Source organism: Manacus candei, unplaced genomic scaffold (genome assembly GCF_025592945.1).
Source record: "Manacus candei isolate 608988 ecotype Guabito, Panama unplaced genomic scaffold, ASM2559294v1 h1tg000047l, whole genome shotgun sequence".
NCBI lineage: Eukaryota > Metazoa > Chordata > Aves > Passeriformes > Pipridae > Manacus > Manacus candei.
This window is the reverse complement of record NW_026138095.1, coordinates 12,431,415-12,457,499: the sequence shown is the minus strand read 5'-3', so window position 1 is coordinate 12,457,499 and position 26,085 is coordinate 12,431,415. Positions and strand designations below refer to the sequence as shown.

The following is a 26,085-nucleotide window of genomic DNA, read 5'->3' as shown; positions in this document are numbered from 1 at the left end:
CCTTCAGCTCATCCAGTTGTTCAGAACAACAATGGTAATGATGAGAAACATTTCTTCCCGTGCAGCAACCTTGGCTTTGGAGACAGACTCCACGTTACTGGCCAAGTCATCAATCTCCATCTTGAGCTCGCTCTTCTCCTTCTCCAGCTTCTGCTTGACGCGCTGCAGGTTGTCGATCTGCTCCCCCAGCTCAGCTGTGCTGTCCGCGTGCTTCTTGCGCAGGGCGGCAGCCGTGGCTTCGTGCTGCAGCGTGGCCTCTTCGAGGTCCCGGCGCATCTTCTGGAATTCTGCCTCCCGCTTCTTGTTCATCTCCACCTGAGCTGCCGTCGCCCCTCCTGCTTCTTCCAGGCGCTCGCTGATCTCCTCCAGCTCCCTGGACAGGTCAGCCCGATGCTTCTCTGCTTTAGCGCGAGAGGTTCGCTCGGCCTCGATTTCCTCCTCCAGTTCCTCAATACGGGCCTGAGAGAGTTAATTGGTTAAAAGAGGACTTCTGAATAAACAGATTTGAAATTATTATTAAGGAATAAAGAGCAAACATTCACATCCATTTATAGAAGCGTAGAAAGAAAAGCACCATTAGAAACTTCACTGAATTGGGTCCTAGGACATGCAATATTCAGCTTTGGAACAACAGTGAATGTAAAATCTGATACTTCATTTTATGTTACAGCTCAGAATGGATTTATTGTTTTGTGAAGAAATTAGAATTGCACTTTTCTGAAGAAATAGATGTGGTGTCACTGGAAAATGTAAACCAATGCAAATTTCTTGAAAATTTTCCGAAGGGCAAGCCAGAACAAAACAGTGTCCCTTCTCCATCAGCAAACAGGATGGAAGAGACTTTGAGATGAGCAGTCATGGCATAATAGCACTGAAGAGAGCTGTCTTCTGGCTCTGCATTTAGAAGGTGATCTTTGTCCTGATCATGACACATTATGTCACAATCTGTTGTTTCCTTAGAAAAGCCATTCTCAGTGGCATTTTTAAAGCCTATAACAGTCTTCACCTAAAACATTTCCTACCTATTTATGTATGATTAGAGACCAGAGTCACTGTAAAAGTGCCCTGAGATGGGAACAGCACACAGAGTCCATATTAATGGTTATTCATTTGAGAGAAAATATTTTTGTAGAATGGTGTAAGAATAAATATCAATTAATTCTAAGAAACTTGTTCTTGCTATTAGAAGTATTAATAACTCTTTAGACTTTACCTGAAGCTCCTTAATTTTCTTTTGCAGCTGAGAACTTTGAGCCTGTTCATCTTCAATTTTACTTTGCAACTGGCTAATTTCAAAATCTTTTCTGTTAAAGAACAAGAGGGCAAATGCAATACAGTTAAGATAAAACCTGAATTTCAGAATTCAGAGCATAAGAAGTCAGTGCAATACTTTTTTAGCCTGTCATCCATCTGTTGCTTGTCATTTTCCAGATCCATGACGGAATCCTGAAACATTTTCAGATCACCCTCCAGTTTTCTCTTTGCTCTCTCAAGGTCCATTCGCAGTTTCTTCTCTTGTTCCAGAGATGCTTCAAGCTAAAACACATATAATATACTTTGAAACACATAAATTTTACTTTGAAAGTAACTATTCTTGTTTTAATAATCTAACTAAGTTGGAAATCGATGCATAGAGAAAACAATCAGATTATCTCCACCTGTGCTACACTCTCATTGTGAGATCAGAGCTGCCATGGTGATTTGATTTCAGTCATTGAGCTGTCCACAGCTTGGCTGTGCACAGTAGAAATAAAAGTTTTTTAAAAAAACAGAAATTAAAATTTTCCAGTGGCTGCAGTCTCTAGCATACAGACCGCTAAATATGGACGAATTCCCAGTATTCATAACTTCCTGGAGTATATGCACACACAAATAACTGTGTAGCAACTTTCAAACTGTCACAGGTGTCCTGCTCCAGCTAATGGTTTAAATCAGGTTACAGAAGTCTACAATGCTGAAATGCCCAGTGATGAACATGAAAAATGTACTGCATTCTACAATTCCCTGTTAATTAGCTGAAATTATTAGAGCTGGCTCAATTACTTTAGGTGTTGCTTATACTCCCAATTACAGATTTCTAGTCTCTTCTAATATGTTAGAGCATCTATATACAGGAGTTGAAAACTTTTACTTACATCATCTACTTGCTGCTCCAGTTTGGTCTTGGCTTTGGTGAGTGTGCTGATTTTGTCTTCCTCAACTTGCAAGTCATCCAGCGTCTGCTGGTGGGCTTCCTGCAAGGCCTTTTTCTCCTTAGTGAGTTTAGAAATATTTTCATCCAGAGTTGCCATCTCTTCAGTAAGATTCTTAACCTGTCAGACAGCCAGCATCCATACTATGAAGGGATGCCTTGAGAAATGGCACACCAAGAACACAGTGAGTGCATCCTTGCAAGCTCTTGCATGAATGTAGTCAACTCTCCACAGTATGTTTATATTGATTGTGATGAGGGCAGCAGCAAGTGTCATGCCTGAGGGTCTGACCTCTCTGGTTCTGCTTGTAGGAATTCTTGCTTTAGTTATCTTTGACTCCCAGCCCTATCCTACTGAATTCTGTAGTGGAACATGTTCTGGATCTTCACTTGCCTCTGAAAGCATTTCCCACTGGGATTTACAAAAGCCCTCTGAATTGCTCTTGCTCAAGAAATGTCTCTCCTGCATGTGATATTTTGCTATGAAAACAGCTGTAAATTCTCAGCAAGTCAGGTTCTTTAAAAAGATATGATCAAGTGGCAAACATAACCAAAGATATGTTAAGTTTTCTGTAAAACTGAAAGAAACACAATGACGTGACAAAAACCCTTATGCCTGTGGAACAAGCAATCACATGTTTAGGGGAGGGGCTTCTAACTGGGCTTTGCTAGCTTTATCTTGGAAATTCCTTGTACTTCAATAGAGCCTTGCACATCAGCAACCTTATCTCAAATGCATCAGGTCTGTGCATTAGCCTGCCTAATCCTTGCTTCCCATTTGTCACATTTGAATGGGAAAGCCTGACAGTAAAGATAAGGAAAATCCATGCTGCTAAGTGTGGAAATGGCCCTGATATCCTATAGGACACTCCCTCATCCTAATACACACCACTAGCTAGATTTTCTCTAGGCATTAGTGTAGCAATGTTCAACACATCTGTAATTGCAAACAAGATCTGGTATTGATCTCAGTAATGGCAGTGGAGGGAACTCAACATTGTAGCTACAGCTCTGCCATCATTGTTTCTACAGCAGGGCAGAACACTGTCCCCACACACATGGACTTTTGAATTCTAACATATATAACTCAATTCTGTTTCTTCATATTGATTGTAGAGATGTACATGTGCATTTCCTGGGAGATAAGTGAGTTAATGACCACTTGATATAGACCGTCCTTGCTACACTGACAGTATGAACACCACAAATCAGGAAGGACTCTCGTTGTATCATCAGGTCAATGGAAGGGAAGGATATCCTAGCTGAAACCTGGTCTTCTTAAATACATCATAAGAAAACATTTAACATCTGCAAAATCAGTTCTTGTGCATGTGAGAAAGAACCAGCATAGCTGTTCTATGCTGAGTTGCTCACAAGCATTGTAGTCCTCCATTATGCACAGGAGACACAAATATACTGATTCCTTAAGACTGCAAATAGGCAAATATGAAAATTCTCTATAAAGCACCATAACAACCTCTTAACTCTTTTTGAACTGTCACAGAAAATACATTGTTCCTAAGAAAAAATTAAAATTTTAACAGAAAAAATTCTGGCAGCTGATTTAGTGAGAATACCTCTCACCCATGCCTTGGGCGCATCTCACTTCTGTTCAGAACACTTAAGAATGACTACAACTTTCCACAAAACTGACAACTGTCTGTGAAAACTGTCTGGGGAAGAATAATTCCCCAATTTCTCTGTCACCTTATTCTCTGTTGCATGCTTCTCCTTTTCCACTTTGGCCAGAGTCATTTCAAGATCATCAATATCTTTCTTCAGCTCGGAGCACTCATCTTCAAGTTTCCTCTTCTTTGCTGTCAGTTCAGCATTTGTCTCCTCTTCATCTTCCAATCTTTCATTCAGTTCTTTAATTTTAGCTTCCAGCTGGATTTTACTTTTAATGAGTCCTTCACATCTCTCTTCAGCATCAGCTAGATTTTCACTCTCCTGTCAGAACATATTGAATGCTCATTATATTTATCATAACAATGACAAAAGGCAACAAGTTCAAGTTCCATATCCACAAAATTGATTGCACAAGTCAGGGCAGTAATGCCTGTGATTCAATCATGAGGAAATTATCCTGTTCAGCCATGGCTAGGAAAGAGGAGTATAATCCCATGGTAGAGACACTTCCTTTTAGCTGGTCAAATAGTTTGACTACAATATCATACAATAGACTCACAGGGTTCAGTCGTAACAAGGAGCTTGCAAGGATTTAGTAAGATAAATAGGTGGACAGAAAACTGGAATACTACCATCATGGAACCATCGTCTTAGATGTGGATTTGTATAACATACAGCATTCAAAGTCAACTTTCATAGAACAGTAGATGAGTCTGTCTTTAATAAGCTCCTTTAACTCTAATGATATGTCAGACTGTCTTTCCCCAGTTTATTCACATGAGCCTAATCTGGTTCCCATCATTCTTTAATCTCTCAGCCAAGATGGGTCAAGCTCAACCTAGATTGTAGCCTGCAACTTTCACTATAGCTAACATTTTGTGACACATGATTAACAGATAAAATTTTGTCTAAATTAATGCTACTTTGATGTATTCTAGGCAGAATACGAGGACAGGTATCTGCTGTCTCCTAGGACGACAGAGGGCACCTGCAGCAAGGTCACAGATGATATCAAGTTGTGTGGGAGTGTTGAGCTGCTGGAGGGCAGGAAGGCTCTGCAGAGGGATCTTGACAGGGTGGATCGAGGGGCCAAGGCGTGAGCTTCAACAAGGCCGAGTGCCCGGTCCTGTTCTTGGGTCACAACAACCCCACAGAGTGCTCCAGGCTAGGGGCAAAGGGGCTGGAAAGGTGGAAAAGGACCTGAAGGTGTTAGTGACAGGAGCTTAACATGAGCCCAGGTGTGCCCAGATGGGTATGAAGGCCAGGAGCACCTGGCTTGTGTCAGCAATAGCGTGGCCAACAGGACCAGGGCAGTGACTGACCGCTGTGCTGGCACTGCTGAGGCATCTCAGATCCTGGGGTCAGTTTTGAGCCTCTCACGACAAGAAAGGCATTGAGGGGCTGGAGCATGTCCAGAGAAGGGAATAGAGCTAGGAAAGGGTCTGGAGCACCAGGAGCAGCTGAGGGGGCTCAACCTGAGGAAAAGGAGGCTCAGGGTGGACCTTATTTCTCTCTCCAGCTCCCTGATAGGAGAGGGGAGCCAGGGAGGGTTGGGCTCTGCTCCTAAGTGACAGGACAAGAGGAAACAAGCCTCAAGTTGCGCCAGGGAAGGTTCAGACTGGATCTTAGGAAGAATTTCTTCAATGGGGTGGTCAGCATTGGGACAGACTGCCCAGGGAAGTGGTAGAATCACCATTTCTGGAGGTGTTCAAAACTTGTGTGGATGTGACACTGAGGGACATGGTTTAGGGTTGAACATGGCAGTGCTGGACTTACTATTGATGGACTTATTTGATGATCTTACAGGTCTTTTCCAACCTCAACAATTCTATGAATTAAGGTGTTAAATTGAAGTCCCAAATGCTTGTAAACTGGGTGGGTTTGGGAGAACAGAGCACTGAGTACCAGGAAAGGTACAAAGAAACTCAGAAAACTCAGTGAGGTTAAGTTCTGAAGAAGGATTCAGATAATGAATCTGATGTTTAGCAGATACAGGTAAAAGCTTTGACATGTGAAACAATATAGGACTCTTGCTGAAACTCAACTGATTCAAAAGCACATGACAACAAGTGACAGGTCCACTTGCACCAGACTGCCTTTGGCCTTGGTATTACCTATTAGAACCTGACATGTGCAATTTCAGTCTCTGTCAAGCAGTATTCCAGAGAAAAGCAGTTTGCACAGATTCAGTCCTGCCTTTGACAGAAAAGCACCCCTGTCCTGGCTCCATGTTTAATGATCAGCAGATGTGGAAACAGCATATATTTCATCCAGAATCAGACACCACTGTGAGAATCACATTGTATATACTGTGGGACGTCTGATTCTTCCACTGGTGATTGCTTAATGGTAAAGTAGGTTTATCTAGGAGTCCAGTTGGAACTTCCTGTAACTGGTGTTAATTTATGTGCTTTGTGCTCACTTTGCTTAGATGTAAGTGAAAAGACCAGATACAAAGCATTGTTCCTTTTACATGTCTATTTATGAAGGACAATGGAAAAGGGAAGGGAAAGAGCAGCAGAGTAAGAGGAAATGGGGTGAATCTGAAAATGGAAGTTACTCACAGACTGGACCTGAAGCTGTAGATCATTTTTCTCTTGCAACAGGGTCACCATTTTTTCCTCCAGTTCTTTCCTTTTTGCCTCAGACTTTGCAAGCTCCTCCTTGGTTTTCTCAAACTCCTCCTTCATGTTGGCCATCTCCTTCTCAGACTCTGCACTCTTCAGCAAGGGCTTGATCTTGAAGTACAGCTTCATCCAGGGCCAGTGTTTGACATTCATGAATGCACGAATGTTGTACTGAATGATGTAAATGGATTCTCTGAAAACACATGAAAACAGTTCATGAGAGTGTGAGACTTTAACTGGAAACATACTCTCATTATTTACCACAAAGACTTTTCTTCGTCACCTCCCTCGCTTTTATTAAAGAGTCATTTCTAGGCCCTTATTGCAGAATGGCTGGTTTGGTAACTTGAATGACAACTATGTCATGATACATGAAGGAGAAATACTCCAAAACAGACAAACTTCTCTGGCATATTGGCTGGCAGTCTCTGAGACTTTCCTCAGTCTTAAGGAAAATGCAAGTGCTCAGGTATATACCAGAGTGAAAACTGAATCCTTGAAGTACTCCTGCTGAGATTACAAATCTAGCAGTTTCTGTCAATTGTAGAAACAGTAGCTTGATGCTTTTGGGGTTACTCAAAATAGCAAATGTCATATTAGAAATTATTAACAGAAACTGAAAAAAAGAAATTTTTTAATGGTATTGAATGCAAAAAGATGTTGATGCTCAAAGTTCAAAGGGAGATTTGACAAATCCTTGCAGGGAAATTCAGTAAGTTATTGAAATCTTAGAAACTATGTGTGGCTCAAGAAACATCTGAGCTAAATATATGCTGCACAGTATTACAAATAAAAGCAGCTGGTTGGCAGAGCATCCTGTACATTTACGCAAGCCTTACTCCCCCTAAAGCTTTCACTTGTCGACAACATTTGAGAAAGTTTGCTTGACTTGCCTAGTGCTGCCGCTCCTGCACTCTAAATTTTGCATGTGGAATAGCTGAAAGTATGGAATTGAAAGGATGAAGTACCTTCTCTGTACAAGGTAGAATTGTTCATCTTAGATGATGGAGACAGGAAAGGAAATTAAAGAAAAGTAGAGCAGAGTGGTCGTATGTCATTCCTTACAAAACCAATGTGATCCAGTGAAATGATGAGACAACATGTTCAAATCAGACAAACCTTAGCCCTTGTTCAGTTGTCTGTTTCTGTCACAGGGTTCTTTAAATGTTGAAAACAGTAAGTGCATTTCTGGAGAAAAGGTTTCTAGTTAAATACTAAGTATCATGGTCCAGCTGCATGATCTAATTGCTAAACAGCCACTGCTAGAATTTGTGAGGCTGTTGTGAGGAAGCTGTTAGTTTATAATTGCTTTGTTCCCACTTTCTAAGGTTCTTCTCCAATGACAGTTTTTTGTCTGAGACCATACACTGCATTGATGGACCCTTGGTCTGACACAGTATGATCGTTAGTGTTTTCTTATATTACCTTCTTGAATTCATCTTTTTAAATTCAATTCTCATGAGGTACCCTCTGCACATAGCTTGTGTGTGAGTGATCAGGCTCACGAGCTTCTCATCTCTCATCTCTTCTAGGAGTCCCAGAAGACCTGCCTTGAAAAACACCTATAACATAAAAGAGAGTCAAATAGTTTGAGGCTTGGGTGGATACGTGGCTATTGACAGCTGATGCAGGGTAGTACAAGTCAGTTTTGGAAAAGTAAAGGTTTAACAGCTGGAGAAATTTTGTGTCAGTATTCAAATCCTCAGTGTTCCTGTGATTCATGACAAATCGCTCTGTATGATCTAATCACATTATTGCAGTGTTGTTTAGTGGCTGCTCCAGTGTAAGTCATGAAGATCTAGCTCATCAATAGTTATTAAATTAAAGAGTCAACTTTCAGCTTAGTACTATATCCTACTCTGTCTCTTTGCTGTACTCCACCCTTCTCTGTCAGGCTCAAGATTTGGTCTGTAACTTTCTTAGAACTGGCTTGAGAAGCATACATGGTGATGCCATCTAGAGGGATCTGGACAAGCTCAAGCAGTGGCCTATGGGAATTTCATGCAGTCTAACAAGACCACCTGCTGGTGCTGCACTGGGGTTGGAGCAACCCCCGGGATCAATCCAGGCTGGGGGATGAACAGATGGAGCCCAGCCCTGGGAGAAGGACTTGGGGGTGCTGGGGGGAGAGAGGCTGGACATGGCCCAGCCCAGAAACCCTCCATGCCCTGGGCTGATCCCGCAGTGTGGGCAGCAGGGGAGGGGGGGATTCTGCCCCTCTGCCCCTCAGGTGAGACCCCCCTGCAGAGCTGCTCCAGCCCTGGGGAACAGCACAAGAAGGACATCGACTTTTGGAGTGAGGCCAGAGGAGACACTGAGATGATCAGAGGGGTGGAACACCTCTGCTTTGAGGAAAGGTTCACAGAATTGGGTAACCTAATTGTGGCCTTCCAGGACCTGAAAGGAGCCTACAAAAAAGATAGAGAAGGACTTTTTACAAGGGCCTGGAGTGACAGGACAAGGGGGGAATGGCTTCAAACTGAAAAAGAGTAGCTTTAGAGTCGATATTAGGAAGAAATTCTTTCCTCTGAGCATGATGAAACACTGACACAGGTTCCCAAGGGAAGCTGTGGCTGCCCCTTCCCTGGAAGTGTTTGAGGCCAGGTTGGACAGGGCTTGGAGCAACCTGGTCTAGTGGAAGGTGTCCCTGCCCATGGCAGAGGGGATGGAACCAGATGACCTTTAAGGTCCCTTCCAACCCAAACCATTCTATGATTCTGTGTGTGTTTAGTAGCGGAGGTGGTTGGGTTTGTGTCCAGAGATAGCACTGCCTTGGTTGTGCTGACGAGAGAATCAGTGTCTCACCTAACACTGCTTTGGATATGGAAGATAGACTTTGTGTACCTAAATCCCCTGAAAAATAGGACTGTCCAAACTTGTCTGAGCCTGTCTAACATGCACTGATATAAATGTGTTCAACTGGCAGGGGAAAATCTAGTTGCAGCCATGCTGGATCATTCTGGTAGTGTGTTTCCGAGGGCTGGCATTACTGCCTCTCACACAGGAACCAGACAGGTTTTCTGTACTCCTTCTTGCTAGTGGTGTACTTTGTTTATAATCATCATGAAGGCTGGTTTTGTATTCAATAAATACTTTCAACAAACAAAATATTTTGCCATTAATTATACCTACTCTTCAACAAGGGCTTTACCTTGGTGTGGCCAAATTTATATTGGTTGTGGTCAACATCAATGGAGGAAAGAAGCTTTTCTGAAGCCTTTTTGCTGTCAATGAATTGGCCTTCTGGAATGGCTGAGGCATTAAGGATCCTGTACCTATAATGAGAAAGGTTGCAAGAATTGGTTGCAAACAGGGTGAGGAAAATAGGATTCATTGTATAGCATGAAATATACGGAAACTGAGCTATCTCAAAGCAGCTGAATATGTCATCTGAAATCTAGACCGTGTTTGCTGGCTAAACAGAACGTGATGAAAAGGGGACACATCTATAGAGGAATCTGTCGGGTGTGTATGCTGTTACATATAAAATTAAGGCACATACTTAAAAGTGTCTGCAGATCCAATTAGGAAGAAATTAGTGAGAACTAGTCAACCTCTTCTCAACTTGTTTTATTAATCAGAGGAATGCTACTCAAATTAGAGTTGAAGATGAATTAAAATTACTGACAAAAATCAACTATATTGCAAAGAGAATGCAGATTTGCACATCTCACAGCCTCTACAGTTGTACCAATGAATCCTTGAGTGGACTGAAAATGACACAGTATTGTTTTCTAAATGCTAACAGCAGTCAGCATTTTGCAAGGTAACTTAATGATTAAGGTAATCCTGTGTCATAGACAGGACCACCTAATCCTTTTAAAGGGGTTTCTCAGATACATCAGTATGGATTTGTGACTGTACATGGGAGCACTTATTCTCAAGTCTACCTTGAAAAAAATATGTAAAATCACGACAAGGATAATAGTGCGGTGAGTTTATTCTCCATTTTAGGCTTCCATTGTCATTCCTAAAGTACTTTGTCATTCTGGACCATAGCCATTATGGATAGATTCCTTCATTTATCACATCAAATTGAGATTTGACAGTTGAGACCAGCTAATCCCTTACTAAATATCAGGGTGAGGGCATTTTCAGAGAGATCTTGGGTCCTTTTCACACCAGTGCAGCATAGAAGATTCTACTGTTACATTTAATTATAACAGCAGTCAGTTCTGATTTAGCACTTTATAGCAACTGAGCCCACACGAACCTGTTTAGTTGTCTCCATTTTAAAGACGAGGAAAACAAGGCACGGGATGCAGGCCAGGGACACAGCACCGGCAAAGCCTTGGGTTTCTGAATGCTCAGTCAGTGGGGTGAGAGGAGGCTACACTGACATGTATTGATATTGTATCTGCATTCTGTGAGACTTCAAAGAGCAGCCTATAATGGCACTTTATTCTTTACACTGCAATTGTTTTGCATCTCTTTGAATCATAGGGCATTGCCTTCAGTTTAGAAATTCTACTGGTTCTGACGTATCAAGAAATCTCTAGTCTGGTCAGAGAGGGAAACGCTGGAGTGACCTCTGACAGTATTAACAACTTGGTTCCCTCCAATGCCACTGATCTAGTCTGATTCAGAGGGTGTCTCTCCTATCATGTCACCTGAGCTGTGTGTTTACTCAGGCCTTATCTTAACAGGCAGTAATAACTGAAGACCTACCGTTGCTTAAAGTCCGCATAAAGGATTCTGCTTGGAAAACCCTTCCTGCAAATTCGGATGCCTTCTAGAACCCCATTGCACCGCAGCTGATGCATCACCAGATAATGGTCCATTTGACCTTAAACAAAATACATCCATCATAATTCCCTTTTGCTTCCAAAAAATCTTCATACGTATTAGCATTCCAGAATGACCTTTCTTTTTTTTTTTAATAAAATTCAAGCAGCTCTTGGTTAAAGATGCAGGAAGTGCAGACAGAACATGCCTTCAATTCATATAAGTTGCAGAGAGTTGCTTCACTGAACTTTACTAAGAATGTGAGGGCTACCAGTGCCTGTGTAAAAGCATAAGGCCACATTTTTTAAAAATGGTATGACAGTGCTTTAGGAGACCAGCTGAAAAATCTTCAACAGCATCAGCCTTCTCACTGGATGTAGGCAAAGATGGCACCGCGTAGTGTAGTGCCCTCCGGACAATTGGCTCTTCATGTTCTTTAAGATTTTACAGCTAGATTCCCACACAGGAGTGGAGAAATAGGTTACTTAAAGCTCTTAGTCCTTCTGTGGACTTTAAAAATGGAATAAAGTTCCTTCTGCTAAAAGATCTATTGAATATAATAATCAAGTGTATTACAAAGTACAACTGGCAGAATAAACTCTCAGAATCACTTTGTTATGTAGAAATTCCCACCAGCTTCATTATTACAGAATGGTCCATACACTTAACTTTATCTTTTCTGTGTAATCAATAAAGTTTTACCCAAAGAAGCTGTTAGAGAAGTCAATCATAAGCAGACTAAAAACAGGCAAAAATCAGAAGATGTCCAGTTTTCTTTCCTTCATGTCACCATCCCTAATTTGAATCAGATAGTACTACTTTTCTTTTAAAAGGCAAAAGTCAAGATTCCCTTTGAGTCACATCTGTCAAAACAACCAACCCAACATTAAAATGATAGATATATCTGGCACCATCATCCATTCAAATATGCTTTTCTATTGTAGTTGGTTTCCTTAATTCCCTCCTTGCACCTTCTTGCCCGTCAAGACCCTAGTGGGATTCCTCTTTCTTCACTTTTGGATATGAAGTGTGGACGTTTCCATTAGGGCTCATTTGTTGTCAGTGGAGTGAAACAGTTTCTTCTAGAATGTGATTCATCTCATCCTAAGATAGATGTATATAAGCAGCCAGATGAGTCATACTTTAAAATGCCAATTTAAAAGGCCAGCTTCTCTCCACTGAGTTTGTATGAATATCTGAAATGTGAATGTTACACATGTGTGTTGCTTAAACCTGCTTGTAGTGTTCAGGGTTACAAAGAGAGACATAAACAAGAAAGGTAGATATTCTCAAATTCATTTTTTGTTTCCTGAGCAGATGCTAAGCTCCTGTTTCGGGCTACTCCTGTTGCATCCACTACATTCTAACAGTGTCTACCTTATCATTCTAACACTATCAGGTCTCATAATGGTTAGGCTCCTATAACTCACCCTGGCAAACTCTTTGCAAGTACTTCAATTTATTGAACCACATGACAATACTCCCAAACTTGACTATTCTCAGAAACTAAATTATTTGTGAGTTAAAAAAAAAATAACTTTATATCAAAATGCTTTCCAAGTGCTAGCAGCACACAGCAGCTTGTACATGGAATTCTACAAATGACATATGATTTCTTTGACAGTTCTCCTGTTCAGTGAATCAGATCCTAACACTGGATAATTAGGAACTGTTAAGTGGTCTTGAGCTGAACCCAACAGTTCTGAATGATACAGTGGTCCCTTAAACTAGGCATTTGTTAGGGATTTTCTAACACTGTTACCCACAATAGACAATTTTATCAGTTGTAATCAAGCCCATCTTTATCACCTTCAGTTCTGTACACACACTAGTAAAGATGGCTAAGTGTTGTGGACCAAAATTTTACAGTCACAGTAGACAACACAAGAAAGTTCCATTGGTTACTGTCTCGCAGGCCAACCCCCACAAGGACTTCACATGCAAAGGAAGCTGTTCAGAAGTTGGTTTGGAAGCTAACCAGGCTATTTCCCATCAGTCCCACATTTCAGAGTATAATGATGGACTTACCAGGTGTCTTGGTCTCATTAGGAATCAGGCAACGCACAAAATGAGGATGGGTGCTTCTCAGGTTAGTCATCAACTTGTTTAGATTTTCCTGTGATAGCACAAAACAAGGGTTTCAGCTTCAAGCTACAGAGCTTTTGCATTCTTATTCAAATGTCAAGGAGTTATAGCATCACAGAATGGTTTGGATTGGAAGGGGCCTTTGAAGGTCATCAAGACCAACATCACTGTCCTAGGCAGGGACATTGTCCACTATCCGAGGTTGTTCCAAACCCCATCCAACCTGGCCTTGGACACTTCCAGAGATCCAGGGGCAGCCACAGCTTCTCTGGGCACCCTGTACCAGTGCCTTACCACCCTGATAGTAAAAAAAATATCTTCCTTCTATCCAATTTAAACTTATCCTCTTCCAGTTTAAAATCATTGCCTTTTGTTCTGCCACTACAGCCCCTGGAAAAAAGTCTTTCTCTGTCATTCTGATAAGCTCCATTATATGTTGAAAATCCAGAATAAAGTGTCCCTGGAATCTTCTCTTCCCCAGGCTGAGCAACCCCAACTCTCAGCTTTCTTTAAAGGACAGATGTTCTAGCCCTCAGATCATTTTGTGGAATCATGGCTCATATAAAAGGAAATTCACATACTCTGAACACAGCAGACACTGTCTGGAAAGAACCTCCTTTCTTCTTAGCACCTTTCTTGCCACCACCAGCAGTATCACCTTGGAAGAAGTAGATGGGAGGTGAACAGTTAGAATTAGCAGCATGTTTTGTAGGCCTCACCTTTCTGTCTTTGGCCATAGGCTGATAAAATACTCTAATTTTAAATACTGAAACATTGCTACATGAGAGTTTAGTGAACCAGTGCTAGCTAGTTGTTGATCAGTGTATGGTGTATTAGATTTCAATGTAAGATTTATGTTGCACCACAGTGTATATGGCTTTGCTGGTATGGAACAGTGCGGCCTGACATAAGTTTTCTAACAGTGTACTCTGTGCTACTAGTCACATTGCTTTTACTATTACCCATAGCCCCATTTTTAAATTTTTTTTTGATTAGGTGAAAGACCACAAGAATGTGACTCAGCAGTGGACATTCATTTATTAGTGCAGTGAAGTCTTCTTTAGAAAAATCTGCTAATCCAATGTTCCAGGTGAAGAATACAGTTCTATTGTGAGTTATGGCAGACCCGAGATGGGAAGCAAATTATAGTCTCAGGAATTCAAGTCCAAGTCTCAGCAATTCAAGTCCAAGCATCTCATATTTGCTACACCCTTGAAGCCAATTAAATTGAGATTTAATGGAATCTTTCTGCTCTGAATTTCACACCTTATCCAAAATTTTATCTGTACAACCTATGTTCTTGTCTTCCTGATACTGATGGTACCTGCAAGGTTCAGAGCTGACTCGTCCCCAGTATCCCCTAGGGGCTCGCTCAGGCACACTATATGTCAGCCAAGCTGTCCCCAGGGAAGCCTCCATGCACTGTTGTCTTGAGTCTCAAACCCTGCTGTACCTGTGCCTGACTTTTTGCTCAGCATCCAGGCTGCCAGAATATTGGGATTTTGTTGTAGAAATCTGGGTGGCCATTTTTGGTAATGCTTACTGACTGTCCGACTTGATAGTCTTCTAAAACAAAAAAAAAAGGCAAGATATTGGACTGCTTTCTTATGCCCATAGAGAACTTCTAAATTATATTCCCCGTCTCTCATTTTCCCTTGCAAAACCAGGACTGCTCAACTGGATATGAAATAGTTCCATGGTCTCCTTTTAGTTCTTCCAGCTCACCTCAAGAAACAAAACTCTGTCTCCAAAGACTATAAAGTGCTTGCACTCTGCACATGTATTTTGCACCTGTCTAGTGGCTGGGTAAACATGATGTGATTCACAATGCAGTCAGGAAACATACACCTCCTGTCACTTGGCGTCGGACTTGCTACACTTTACTTCTCTGCAGCACAGCTGGTGTCTTAGTGTTGGCATATTTGGATAGACACCAGAACAAGGTCACATTAGGGGATGGTAGCCTACGGTATATCAAGAGAGAAGACTTTAGTTGATTCTTCCCTTATTGGTCATCACTGAAAAATCACTTACCTGTTTCTGCACCAGCATAATTAGAAAAAAGGAAAGACAGCAGCTTCAAGGATGATTTCTGATACAGCCCCACCACCGTTTCGTTCAGGGGGTCCTTGTTCTTGTCAAGCCAGCCACAGATGTTGTAGTCCACTGTGCCAGCGTAGTGCACCAGGGAGAAGTGGGCCTCAGCCTTGCCTTTGGCAGGTTTGGGCTTCTGGAAGTTGTTGGACTTGCCCAGGTGCTGGTCATAGAGCTTGTTCTTGAAAGAGGTGTCAGTTGCCTTGGGGAACATGCACTCCTCTTCCAGGATGGAGAAGATACCCATGGGCTGGGAGAAACATGAATACATGAAGCAAATAAGGGTTGGGGAGGGGAGCCATTATTGCAAGGAGTAAGGGTTGAGGTTCACCTTACTGTTAAAGGCAGTCATTAAAGGCTCCAAATTAACATTGTGTTAATGTTAATTTGTGTTCCTTCCAACCCAGCAATGATCATAAAAGAAGTGTGTTCTCCTACAATGAAAAGATTACTTCTACCTTCTCAATGAGCTCAATGCAGGCAGCCAGGTCCATCCCAAAGTCAATGAACTCCCACTCAATTCCCTCCTTCTTGTACTCCTCCTGCTCCAGCACGAACATGTGGTGGTTGAAGAACTGTTGCAGTTTCTCATTGGTGAAGTTGATGCACAGCTGCTCCAGGCTGTTGAACTGCAAATTCAAAATATAAAGAAAAGCCAGTTAGTTTCAAGCAGTCCTCAATAGGCAAGGGTACCTAGGGTAACTCACATCAAAAATTTCAAAGCCAGCAATGTCCAGGACACCAATGAAGTGCTGCCTGGGCTGCTTCGTATCCAGCTGTTGGTTAATGCGAACAACCATCCACAGGAACATCTTCTCATAGACTGATTTAGCCAATGCACCCACTGAGTTGTACACCTGTAAGAAGTGCAGCCATGGCAGTTACAAATGTTGAGTTAGCTTTGAAGTTGAAAGAACTGTGTGAAGAAATTGAGAAACCGATCAGGTGTTTATGTACCTGTTGGACATTTTGCCCTTTAGTTACATATTCATTCCCGACTTTCACCCTGGGATAGCATAAAGCCTTGAGCAAATCAGCAGAATTCAGACCCATCAGGTAGGCAGCTTTGTCAGCCACTAGGATTAGAGACAGCAAATGCATTCAAAAGAGACAAAGAAAGGTGTTGTGGTCTGCTGGGATGTTTCTGTCACAAGAAGTCTACTTTTGGCACTACTCAAATGCACCTATTGTCAAGAGAAGCTCCTCTCCAGTCCAATGGAGAATATTCTCCCTGCTCCAAAGGCAGTGTATAAGCTGCAGATCACTCCTGTTCCATGCCTGGAAGCCTGCAGCAATGCTTACGCTTTATGTCTTTCTGTTTCCTTGTAGAGGATAAATTAAATCATTGACTTTGTGGAACTTGCAATAAACCTAAAAAAACTAGTTTCTGGAAGGGAAAATATCTTTCAAAGTTTTGGGCACTTTATGGGACTGTGTTACTAGCTCTCTCCTGGAGCAGGTCACAAGCAAACTCTGCAGTCAGCTCTACCTTCTGTGCTGTCTGGTTCTGCCTGCTCCTCCCGCTGCTTCTGCTTGAATTTCATGTTCCCATAGTGCATGACAGCCCCTGTCAGCTTGTACATCCCCACCTTCTCATCGGGGCTGAAGCCCAGGATGTCCGCGGCTCTCTGCAGAGGCAATGGGCAAATTGGGAAAGCACAAAGGCTGATGCACAGGTGGGGTTTCTCTCCCTGCCCACACCGAGCGTCCAGCACCATCCCAGTCCCACAGCACTGGGATGTAGGCACTGGGCCCCAGCTGGCCAGGCCTGCCTGGCTGCTGTGCTGGTGGAGGGTGCTTGGCTGAACTCACATCTGTTGCCAGCAGCTCCTCACTGTCGTCAATACTGGCAACTGTGATTTCTCCTTGGCTCACGTAGGGGAAGTCATAGGGGTTGGTGGAGATAAGGAGGAGATCTGCAGGGATATGGGCACCTTTAGTGGAACTGGGGCAGGTCACAGTAGAAAGAGAAAGCACTCACTGAGCCATGTCCAGCACTGCTAGCACTCACCAATGAGCTCTGGCTTCTTGTTGGACATTATCTGGTAAAAAATATGGTAGCTCCTTTCACTGGCCAGCTGAAAAGTCACTCTGGATTTCTCCAGGAGATCTAACCAAAAGAGAAGTGCCATTAGTCTCCTGATAAATTTGAGATTGTAAGTGCACAAGTTCTGCTTGCACTGACTTGCTCGAACTCACAGGTTTCAATATCCGCAGAGGCCAGCTTGCCAGTTGCTCCAAAGTGAATCCGGATGAATTTTCCCTATGAAGCAGTGCAGATCAACCCATTGGTTATGACAACCAAGGAATGAGACTTGTATTAAATATCTGTATTCCAACAAATCTGAAATGAACTCACAAAGCGTGAGGAGTTGTCATTCCTCACAGTCTTGGCATTGCCAAAAGCCTCCAACAGTGGGTTGGCCTGGATGATCTGATCCTCCAGAGTTCCCTAGTTACAGGACAAAATGCTTCTTACCAACTTTACTACTGGTTAATAACGAATATTGCAAAAGAGATATTACAAACAGATAATTTTTACATATCACATGTGATTTTAACCTAAAAATTAGCAGAGTTTTTAAGCACTCATCAGCCAACACTCGTGAATATTGCCATTGGTTTCAAAGTAAAGACTGCTGAAAGAAAGATCTGTGTTTTATTTGCTTCTTGTACCTGATATCAGATGTTGGATATCACATACAGAGTCACTGCAGTGCAGCTCAGGGCCATGACAGCTAAAGAAAATGTGAAGATTCTGGAAATTTTTTTTAAGGTTATTTGAGCCCAGGACACACAGAAAGAGGTACATCCTTTGGTAGGAAGCATCTACCAAGGAGAATGTGAAGTTTTGCAATTGCATTCAAACAACAGCAGCCTTTCAGGATGCAGTAATACATCTCTCAGAATGCTTTGAAAACAGTGAGATATGGACAAAGCCTGACACTCAAACACCAAACTTAGATAAGTAGAGAACAGGGACTCTTTGATTCCGCCCCCCCCCTCCCCGTGTTACTTCTGAAGGAATGTTCAATATGTAAAGTTTTGATACTCTATTGTATCTCTCTTTGCTAACTGCAAAAATATGGGTGGAAAAAAAAAGCTTCTGTGACATTATGTCTCTCCTTTTTTGTGAGATACAGTCCAGGAAGCAGAGTCACTGGTGTGCTTAGTCACACTATTGCTACAGGCATTAGTGCCACAGGCACTAGAGTGTCTCTAGCAAAGTCATGATTGATCCTACATAGTCACAGCATGAAAGTGTTGCCAGGGATAATTTCTGAAACATATGGAAAAAAAGAATGAGGAAAAAAAAGATAAATCGGTTTTTATCCAGATGAAAGAGGAGCAGCACTGCTGCAGTTACTGCATCTTTGTGAGTGTACTGCTCAGTGCAGCCTTGAACAAGTTGCAGTGGAGAGGGAGTGCCATTCTCAGCACTGTCTGCAGATGGCACAGCAGGTTTAAATTAGTTTTTGTTAGTTCACCGTGAAGATGGGAACTATAGAATTAAGGCAACACAGTAGAATATGAAGCTCTGTATCTTTTTTTTTTCCCCGATAAAAAAATCCTAAATCCATAGAGTTAATTTCAGCTTTCTAAGTGAACTTTCTCGGGAGAGGGAGAGGGAGAGGGAGAGGAGAGATGTGTGTCAGTGCAGATGACTACACCAACATCAAACCTCTTTTTAGTTCACAGCTGTTAACCAGGGAACTACCATGGGAGAATTGTAAGTGGATAACAGCATGGAAGAAGACATGGCAATTCTTTACACAATTTCATTCTGGAGTCCTGTGTGATGATATGCTGGAGGCTGAGGCAGTATTCTGGGGAAATGCTGTTACATGCATCCCTTATTCCTATACCCCTGCCCAGCATCTGATTTCAGCCTCTATCTGCGATAGAATGCTGGGCTACAAAGAACAATAACCTGAGTGTTTTGTTTAATGTTCTTATGAAGAGGAACGTACTATTGTCACCGAGATTGGAATACTAAAAAAAAATAGAGTATTCTGTGAATTAACTCAGAAGAGGACAGAACAGGTTGCTGTCAGTCTGAGAGCTAGGTGATATTCCTTATATCAGACATGGTCTGCACATCTCTCAGCTGTCTCAAAGCTTTTCTGAGATCAGTCCTGGCATAGTGAGCAGCTGATGAAAGCTGAGCCCAGGAGATTCTAACATGCTGCTGATGGAAAGACTTCTTGTGATGAACTTGCCTTGGCCATAACAACCCATCAATCACAGACACCTGTCTTTGAGTGCGAAAAGAACATTCAGCCTTGGAATCTCCTTAAGTTCCGCTATGCCCTTGGGTACTCAAATAATGTGCTGACACGTGTCACCCCCTTTGATGCACATACCATCTCACAGGCTGTGGGGTCATACACTTGTGCCATAAGGGTGTTTGTTACTTGCTCGGTGCGGGGGAATGAAGCCTTGCAAATGTACCAGTGGGCTCAGATTGCAGCAGCTGTGCTTGCTTTCTTGCAAGGGTTCTTTCTGAGGTTACTTTCTAACTGTCAGGCAAGTAGTCCGAGCTGTCCCAAATCTGTCCCTTTTCTTATGCTGCCCTTCAGGGCTATTCCATTGACCGCAGGCAGGAAAACAAGACTGTGGAAACTACCACCTGATGCAATTGAAATGATTCTTAACTTCAGCACAATCACTCTGGAGTCCAGAGTTCCTGTACTTCCCTTGTCAAAAGAAATGAACCAAGGCCCAGGAATGACACAACTATGTGTCAGTGGGAACTGACTGCTCTCTCTACACCTGCAGCCACTCAAGTGCTGTGGATGTGGCTGATCTCAGAGGATGCTGATGGGTAGGTACATAGATGGACAGCGCACAGCGAAAGTTGCTGTCTAACATTGTCTTTCTCTCCCTGGTGAAGACTCCTGTGTGTAAATGGAGACTGGAGAGAAACTGAGGCTTTGGCCTTTCCTACGTTGACAAAATGGTCTTATAAGTAGAGTTCAGAGGGATGGAGGTTGGGTAGCAGGGGTAAGCAAGCGTAGGTATGCTCAGGCTGTGCATCCTGACAAAGCTGCACACACTTTCTGGCTTTTGACAGTCCTGCAGCCCCAAAATACACATTGGTACTTTTTGCCTGTGGGCACAGTGTGGGCAAATGCTAGAAGGGGGAGCTGATGTCATACCTGCATTTTGCCGGGCTGTGGATCTTTCTTCTTCTCACCAGTAACTGCAATTGTTGCAAAGTACTGGATGACACGCTTTGTGTTCACAGTCTTCCCGGCACCGGATTCTCCGCTGTTGAAGTAAAAATATTAATTATTACAGGAAATATTTTCACTTTTCTGTCAACTCTGTCACTCATACCAAAATATACTCACGTGATAAGGACTGACTGGTTGTGATGATCTGAAATCAAAATCGCAGAAAGAGCTGTTCAAATGAGATGTGGAGGGCTTCTGTTCCTCTGGTACAACTAACTCACTTCAAGGGAAAGAACTATATTGTATCTGTATTTATCACTTTGTTACATGGTAAGGTAAATTCTGCATTAATGTGCATCTGGATTTCTTTTTGTTCAGAAAAGGTGAAGCAGCTCAACATTTAACTTCAAGCAATGATTGTTTATAAGGCTTCCCACTTAATCTTTGGTTTTTTTATATATAGACCTTGGCTTATTTACTTGAAATCAAATTGTTTGCTGTGTTTCTTCTTTACCATTTCTTTATGTTCCTTACAAGGAGAGGTGGCACAAAGCCATACAGCCAGCTACTGCTTTTCCTTCATTATCTGACAGCTCAGAGGTCCTTAAGATGTCACAGGCAGTCTGATCTTGAGTTGTGTTGGAGGACTATGGGACCACTGAGTAGACTCTAAGAGGCCTAAAATATCAAGTGTTCCTTGACCAAATGCATATCAGGTTTTTCCACTCTTGCCAAAAGACTCACCAGTCAGCATGAACTGATAGGCATTGTCAGAGATGGAGAAGATGTGTGGAGGGGCCTCCTGGCGCTTCTTGCCTCGGTAGCCAGTCACCACCTCCGGGTTGTACACGGGCAGCCACTTGTAGGGGTTGACAGTGACGCAGAAGAGACCCGAGTAGGTCTGCGAGGAAGGGACACAGCACGTTGGCTTCCCCTGGGCCTGGCAGAGCAGTTCCTCCAGCTGCCCAGAGGAAGCTGCTGCTGCCACTTACGTAGATCATCCAGGCTGCGTAACGCTCTTTGAGGTTGTACAGCACAGCGGGTTCATGGAGGTGGGTCATCATGGCCATGTCCTCGATTTTATCAAATTTGGGAGGGTTCATGGGAAAGACTTCATCATCCTTTACAGTCACAGTCTGACAAAAATAGAAGGGAACAAGAGGAGGAGAAATCTGAAACAGGGAAGTACCTCAACTGAATGATCACGTATGAGTTACAGTTGGTATCACTTACCGTGTCATCACATGTTTTAACTGTGACTTTGCCACCTTCTCTGCTCTGTATGGTAGCTTTCACATACATTTGCTTATCATCCACTACAAAACAGGCTGTCTTAGCATCAAATGGGCGGTTCTGGGCTTCAATTCTCTCCTTCTCCGACTTCCGTAAATAGGGAGCAGCTTCTCCAAAGACTGCCATCTCTGCATCCGAGCTCATGGCTGCAGTTGCTCTGGAAGAATACAGAAAAGCATCAGTGCCTGTGCATTTGTAATTTATATTTATCCAGTCATGCTGAGTGACTAATAGACAGAGGAGGGCTAATCAGGCACTTAACTTCTGCCTCAGTTTTAAGTATCTGCTGAAGAAGTGCTAATAAAGAAAGTTCCTTTTGTAGACAGAGGTGTATTATCTTTGGAGACATCCCCCTTAGATGGGATGCCTGTGTGCCCAAGAGAGGGCAGAGAGAATATCAAGCTAGAAGTCTTCAAGAGCTGGCCTGTTCTATCTTCATCTGCTACTCAGAAAGCTGCACAGCCACATCCTTCTCAAAGCCACACACACAGGGCCACTGAGATTGTTTCATTAGACATCTAAAAATTTAGATGCAAGTAAGATCTGTAAGTTGCACAGATTGTCTCTCACACGAGATTTCCAAGTGGAGATATTCCTAACACCCTTCTGGTTTTTATGTTGTAATACCACTCAGGGGAAATTCAACTGGTTTCTGTCTATACCAAGCAGGAACAAATTGTGAAGATCAGTCATTGCCAATCTAGAAAGACAAACCTGTTTATCATATATACGAAATATAAAACATTTTTTCAGATCTGTTGCAAAATTAGCCAATAAAGGAATATCATATATTACAATAATAATTAGTTATAATTAGCAATAATCATAACATAGTATTAGGTAATTAACACAATATCTAGGTAAATATGTGATATGACATTTCAAAGAATTTAAATTACAAAGTACCTTTTAGTTTTAACATATTATATAGACTAATATTAGTTATGAATCACTAAAAGATAATTAATGTGTACCAATATGTGTCAGACATTATCATGGATTTGTCTAGTAGAAATATTTCAAAAACTGCTTTATGGTCAGTTTTATTTTACCTTTTTTTAAATACCTAGTAAAAAACTAGAAATAGCAAAAACAGAAATAATGTGGGCAGGAACTAGCTTAAACAGAAGCATAAGCAGTCTAATATACAGGTTAGAAAAAAAGTAATACAAAAATTCCAAACTCCTGCTACTTCATGTGCTGTCTGATGCACTGTGAGACTAAAGAAGAAAAAGGATAGAATTGAACAACTCTGACGTGTTGGCATCGCATTACAGTACTGAAACTGTCAACATGGAGTGGTTTTATGTGTAAGAAAATGATGAAAGGAATATGAAGGCATTTGTAATGCTACTTCTGGACATGTTGTAGAAGTGTTGATCTCTCTCAGCAAAAGCTATCTGCTATGGATCTACACCCTGCAATGACTTTGAGGGACTGCCTCTCACAAGAGCTTTTAGCATCTAGGAATTTCAAAGCACAAAATCCAGAAACTTTAGCTTTCTTTGGAAGTATTATTCTATGTATACAGAGTCCAGAGTCTTTGCCTATTTGAGCCTGCCTCTGAGGGGCTCAAGGAAAGCAACATGAAAGAGAGAGAGAAGTCATTTCACAATGTCCATGCAAAGGTGAAGCAAAGCATCAGAAAATGCCAATACATTATCAGAAAATTCCTCAAGGGGCACAGTCTGTTAAACTACTGAATGTCTTTGACAGGAGATAGTGTAAAATTTAATCTTTCTCCTGAACAGAGAAGGTGGCATTCTCTGGGAGAATAATGCATACTCCATCCCTTTCAGCTCCAATTTCAGTGAACACTTTTTGGTTTTAGGATAGAACGCACTTGTGTGGAGGGTTCCTTCTGTGCTCTGCTGAACTCTCCCTGTCACCAAGTTACTAATCTTCCCCAGGAAACCTAGAAGGAAATGGGCATACTAAGTTCTCTGTAAAGGTTACTCTTTCGACATAAATGGATCTGTCTATCAGGAAGGAGACAAGATAATTCTGAACTTTGTTCTGGTTTGGTGCTTGCATGATAAGTCAAAATCAGTAAATAATGTTCTAGATCTTCCCTCAGAGGCAACTAACACTTGAATTGTACTTTGAGCCTCCTCTTTGAACACAGCCCCAGTTTCAGGCTTCCAGCTGTTGTGTAGAGGGAAGGGGATGAATTTTAATCATCTATAAATCCCAGAATGCAAGAAGATATTGCTGTCTCTGTCTCCCATGCCCTCTTGGCTAAGCTTGACCATCTGTAACTTTTCTTTCCCAATAAATGGAGTATTCCTACCTAGAACTGTGAATATATTGATTAAAATAACATGTAATCTTTTCAGTGACCGTGGTTCTATGTCACTCTCTTTTGCACCTGCCCTTGCCGTTGTCTGGGTGAGCTTCACTCATTGCTCAGGATCAATTAGCAAAGGTATGTGTTATTTGTTAAACCCTTACCTTCAGAGAGCCCACGAGGAAATATGCCTCAGTACCTGTGTGGAATGGTTAAAGAAAGGACAGAGAGAGTTACATCAAAACCAGTCCGTAGTCTTAAGCGTATGCTGTATCAAACATTTCTACACCCTCTGTAGTCTCTCCAGACAGCTGAACTGCACACAGAACCCTACAGCTCCTTAGCTGGAGCAAAATCCCACAAAAAATCTTATTTTCCTCCCCACATAACTGTGAGCTGCTAAAAACAAATCTAATGTCCAGGAAAAGAATGACTACTTTACATATATAATCCCAGTCAATTTCATCTGCCTTCAGAGTTAGTTTTCCTGTGCTTTTCATAGGACTTTCAAAGTTTGTCTAGAAGGCCCTTCCAAGAAATGGCATGCTATGGTTCTTCTGCTTCTGCTTGTGCTGCCACACTGGAGTGGTTTGGGTTTTATAACCTTGACATGGCATGAAAAGCATGACCTGGAATGTTAGAGGTGAAGAATGAGAAGAAAATCCCCCTACATATTCCATGTCTTTGTGGAGCTCTAGAGATATGGTCAGAGTATGAAGCAAGCGGATGGGACTTACCCTGAGATGCTGAGGTAACAAATGATAAAGCTGCCTTCAGCTGTGGCTCTTTATATGTAACCTCCTGCCCACGCAGCATTAGAGTGCTCTATTTTTGGTCAATAATAATTTACTCTTTAGTTGTAAACGTGTTGAAGCTCTGATCTCTCTGCTAATTACTCAGACACAGGATTGGTTTTAGGTTGTATTGAGTCAGCTGCATGACCTGTTCTTTTCACATTGCTCTGTGCCAGGACAGAGGATGGAGGCACCAAAGACAGCTTTGATAATGCCAAGTAAGGCAACACTTGGGTCCACGCTGCCAGAGGTTGCTTTAACCAGCAGAATGGGGTTTTTCTAATTGTACACCATTATTTTTTTACAGATATAATTTTAACGGTTCCCATCCTATCCTCTCTGTCTATCTACACTGATAGAGAAGGAGGAAGATTTAGTGAGGGAAAATTTTTCTCTCATTCCATTTTTATACCACTGTGTGAGGCACTGACAAGCCTTGAATTTGGAACAAAGTGAGACAACTGCCAGCTTATGGAGGACAAGACAGACTTGTAGTTCTGGCCTGTAGGTTTGCAATATCTGGGGACTGCAGACATGCTCAAGGTCTCAGCCTTCAGGAAGGAGCCTGACTTCTGTGCCACTCCCCCATCCTGCAGAGGATATCATGGAGCAAGCTGAATGTCAAATCGCAGTAACTTGCTCTGTAAGGGGATGTAGAAGGAGAGTGTCTGGTGAAGGGCTGGTTTTTGACACCACAAAGGACAGTAAGAAAGGGAGGAAGCCATAACTGAGAACATACTGGAATACAAACCTGCCTCACAAATGGTAAGGAAGGAGGTGATGTGGACCAAACCTGGTCTGTCACACTGCTTGATGAAGGCATGTGGGAGTGTAAAAATGTTTATTTCAGCAAGCTTATCAGATCTGGGACCTTGTCTGTAGGGAAACTAAGGTAAAAGGGGAAATGCTAAACAAAGTATAAAGACAGAACAGGTCTGTCAAAACAAATATGGAGACAACAAGAAGAAACAAACTTCACCAGTAACACTAACTGATAGGCTATCAGGAAACTACAGATGCCACTTCCAGAAAGGTCAACTGGGCTTCACCACTGATAAAACTGTGAACGAGGGGAGATCCCAGACAGGGGTGGTGTGGGTACAGGAACTGACAGAACTGTATAAACCCTGAGGGGATGTGCAGGACAAGGGGGAGCAGAAAGGAAGGAAGAGAGGAGTAAACA

General features: G+C 42.2%; 1 protein-coding gene and 1 long non-coding RNA gene across 2 annotated transcripts in view; one reads left to right on the top strand and one right to left on the bottom strand.

Annotated features, from left to right (window-relative positions):
• Positions 1-21,978, bottom strand: part of LOC127475858 (myosin-1B-like) — a 32,620-nt gene extending 10,642 nt beyond the window's left edge. Inside the window, exons 1-25 of the mRNA XM_051798064.1 lie at positions 21,762-21,978; positions 21,521-21,664; positions 21,273-21,429; positions 20,706-20,733; positions 20,511-20,622; positions 17,711-17,803; positions 17,551-17,614; positions 17,363-17,461; positions 17,164-17,267; positions 16,841-16,979; positions 16,309-16,427; positions 16,059-16,208; positions 15,810-15,980; positions 15,292-15,601; positions 13,839-13,915; positions 13,201-13,288; positions 11,116-11,233; positions 9,599-9,722; positions 7,873-8,009; positions 6,385-6,640; positions 3,899-4,141; positions 2,136-2,312; positions 1,391-1,536; positions 1,214-1,304; positions 70-459 (exon numbers count right to left, since the gene is read on the bottom strand). Of these exons, the coding sequence (XP_051654024.1) occupies positions 70-459; positions 1,214-1,304; positions 1,391-1,536; positions 2,136-2,312; positions 3,899-4,141; positions 6,385-6,640; positions 7,873-8,009; positions 9,599-9,722; positions 11,116-11,233; positions 13,201-13,288; positions 13,839-13,915; positions 15,292-15,601; positions 15,810-15,980; positions 16,059-16,208; positions 16,309-16,427; positions 16,841-16,979; positions 17,164-17,267; positions 17,363-17,461; positions 17,551-17,614; positions 17,711-17,803; positions 20,511-20,622; positions 20,706-20,733; positions 21,273-21,429; positions 21,521-21,664; positions 21,762-21,965 (3,741 nt within the window). The 5' untranslated portion in view covers positions 21,966-21,978. The remainder of the gene's footprint in view (positions 1-69; positions 460-1,213; positions 1,305-1,390; positions 1,537-2,135; positions 2,313-3,898; positions 4,142-6,384; positions 6,641-7,872; positions 8,010-9,598; positions 9,723-11,115; positions 11,234-13,200; positions 13,289-13,838; positions 13,916-15,291; positions 15,602-15,809; positions 15,981-16,058; positions 16,209-16,308; positions 16,428-16,840; positions 16,980-17,163; positions 17,268-17,362; positions 17,462-17,550; positions 17,615-17,710; positions 17,804-20,510; positions 20,623-20,705; positions 20,734-21,272; positions 21,430-21,520; positions 21,665-21,761) is intronic.
• Positions 15,408-26,085, top strand: part of LOC127475864 (uncharacterized) — a 74,231-nt gene continuing 63,553 nt past the window's right edge. Inside the window, exon 1 of the long non-coding RNA XR_007906360.1 lies at positions 15,408-15,477. This is a non-coding gene — a long non-coding RNA (uncharacterized LOC127475864). The remainder of the gene's footprint in view (positions 15,478-26,085) is intronic.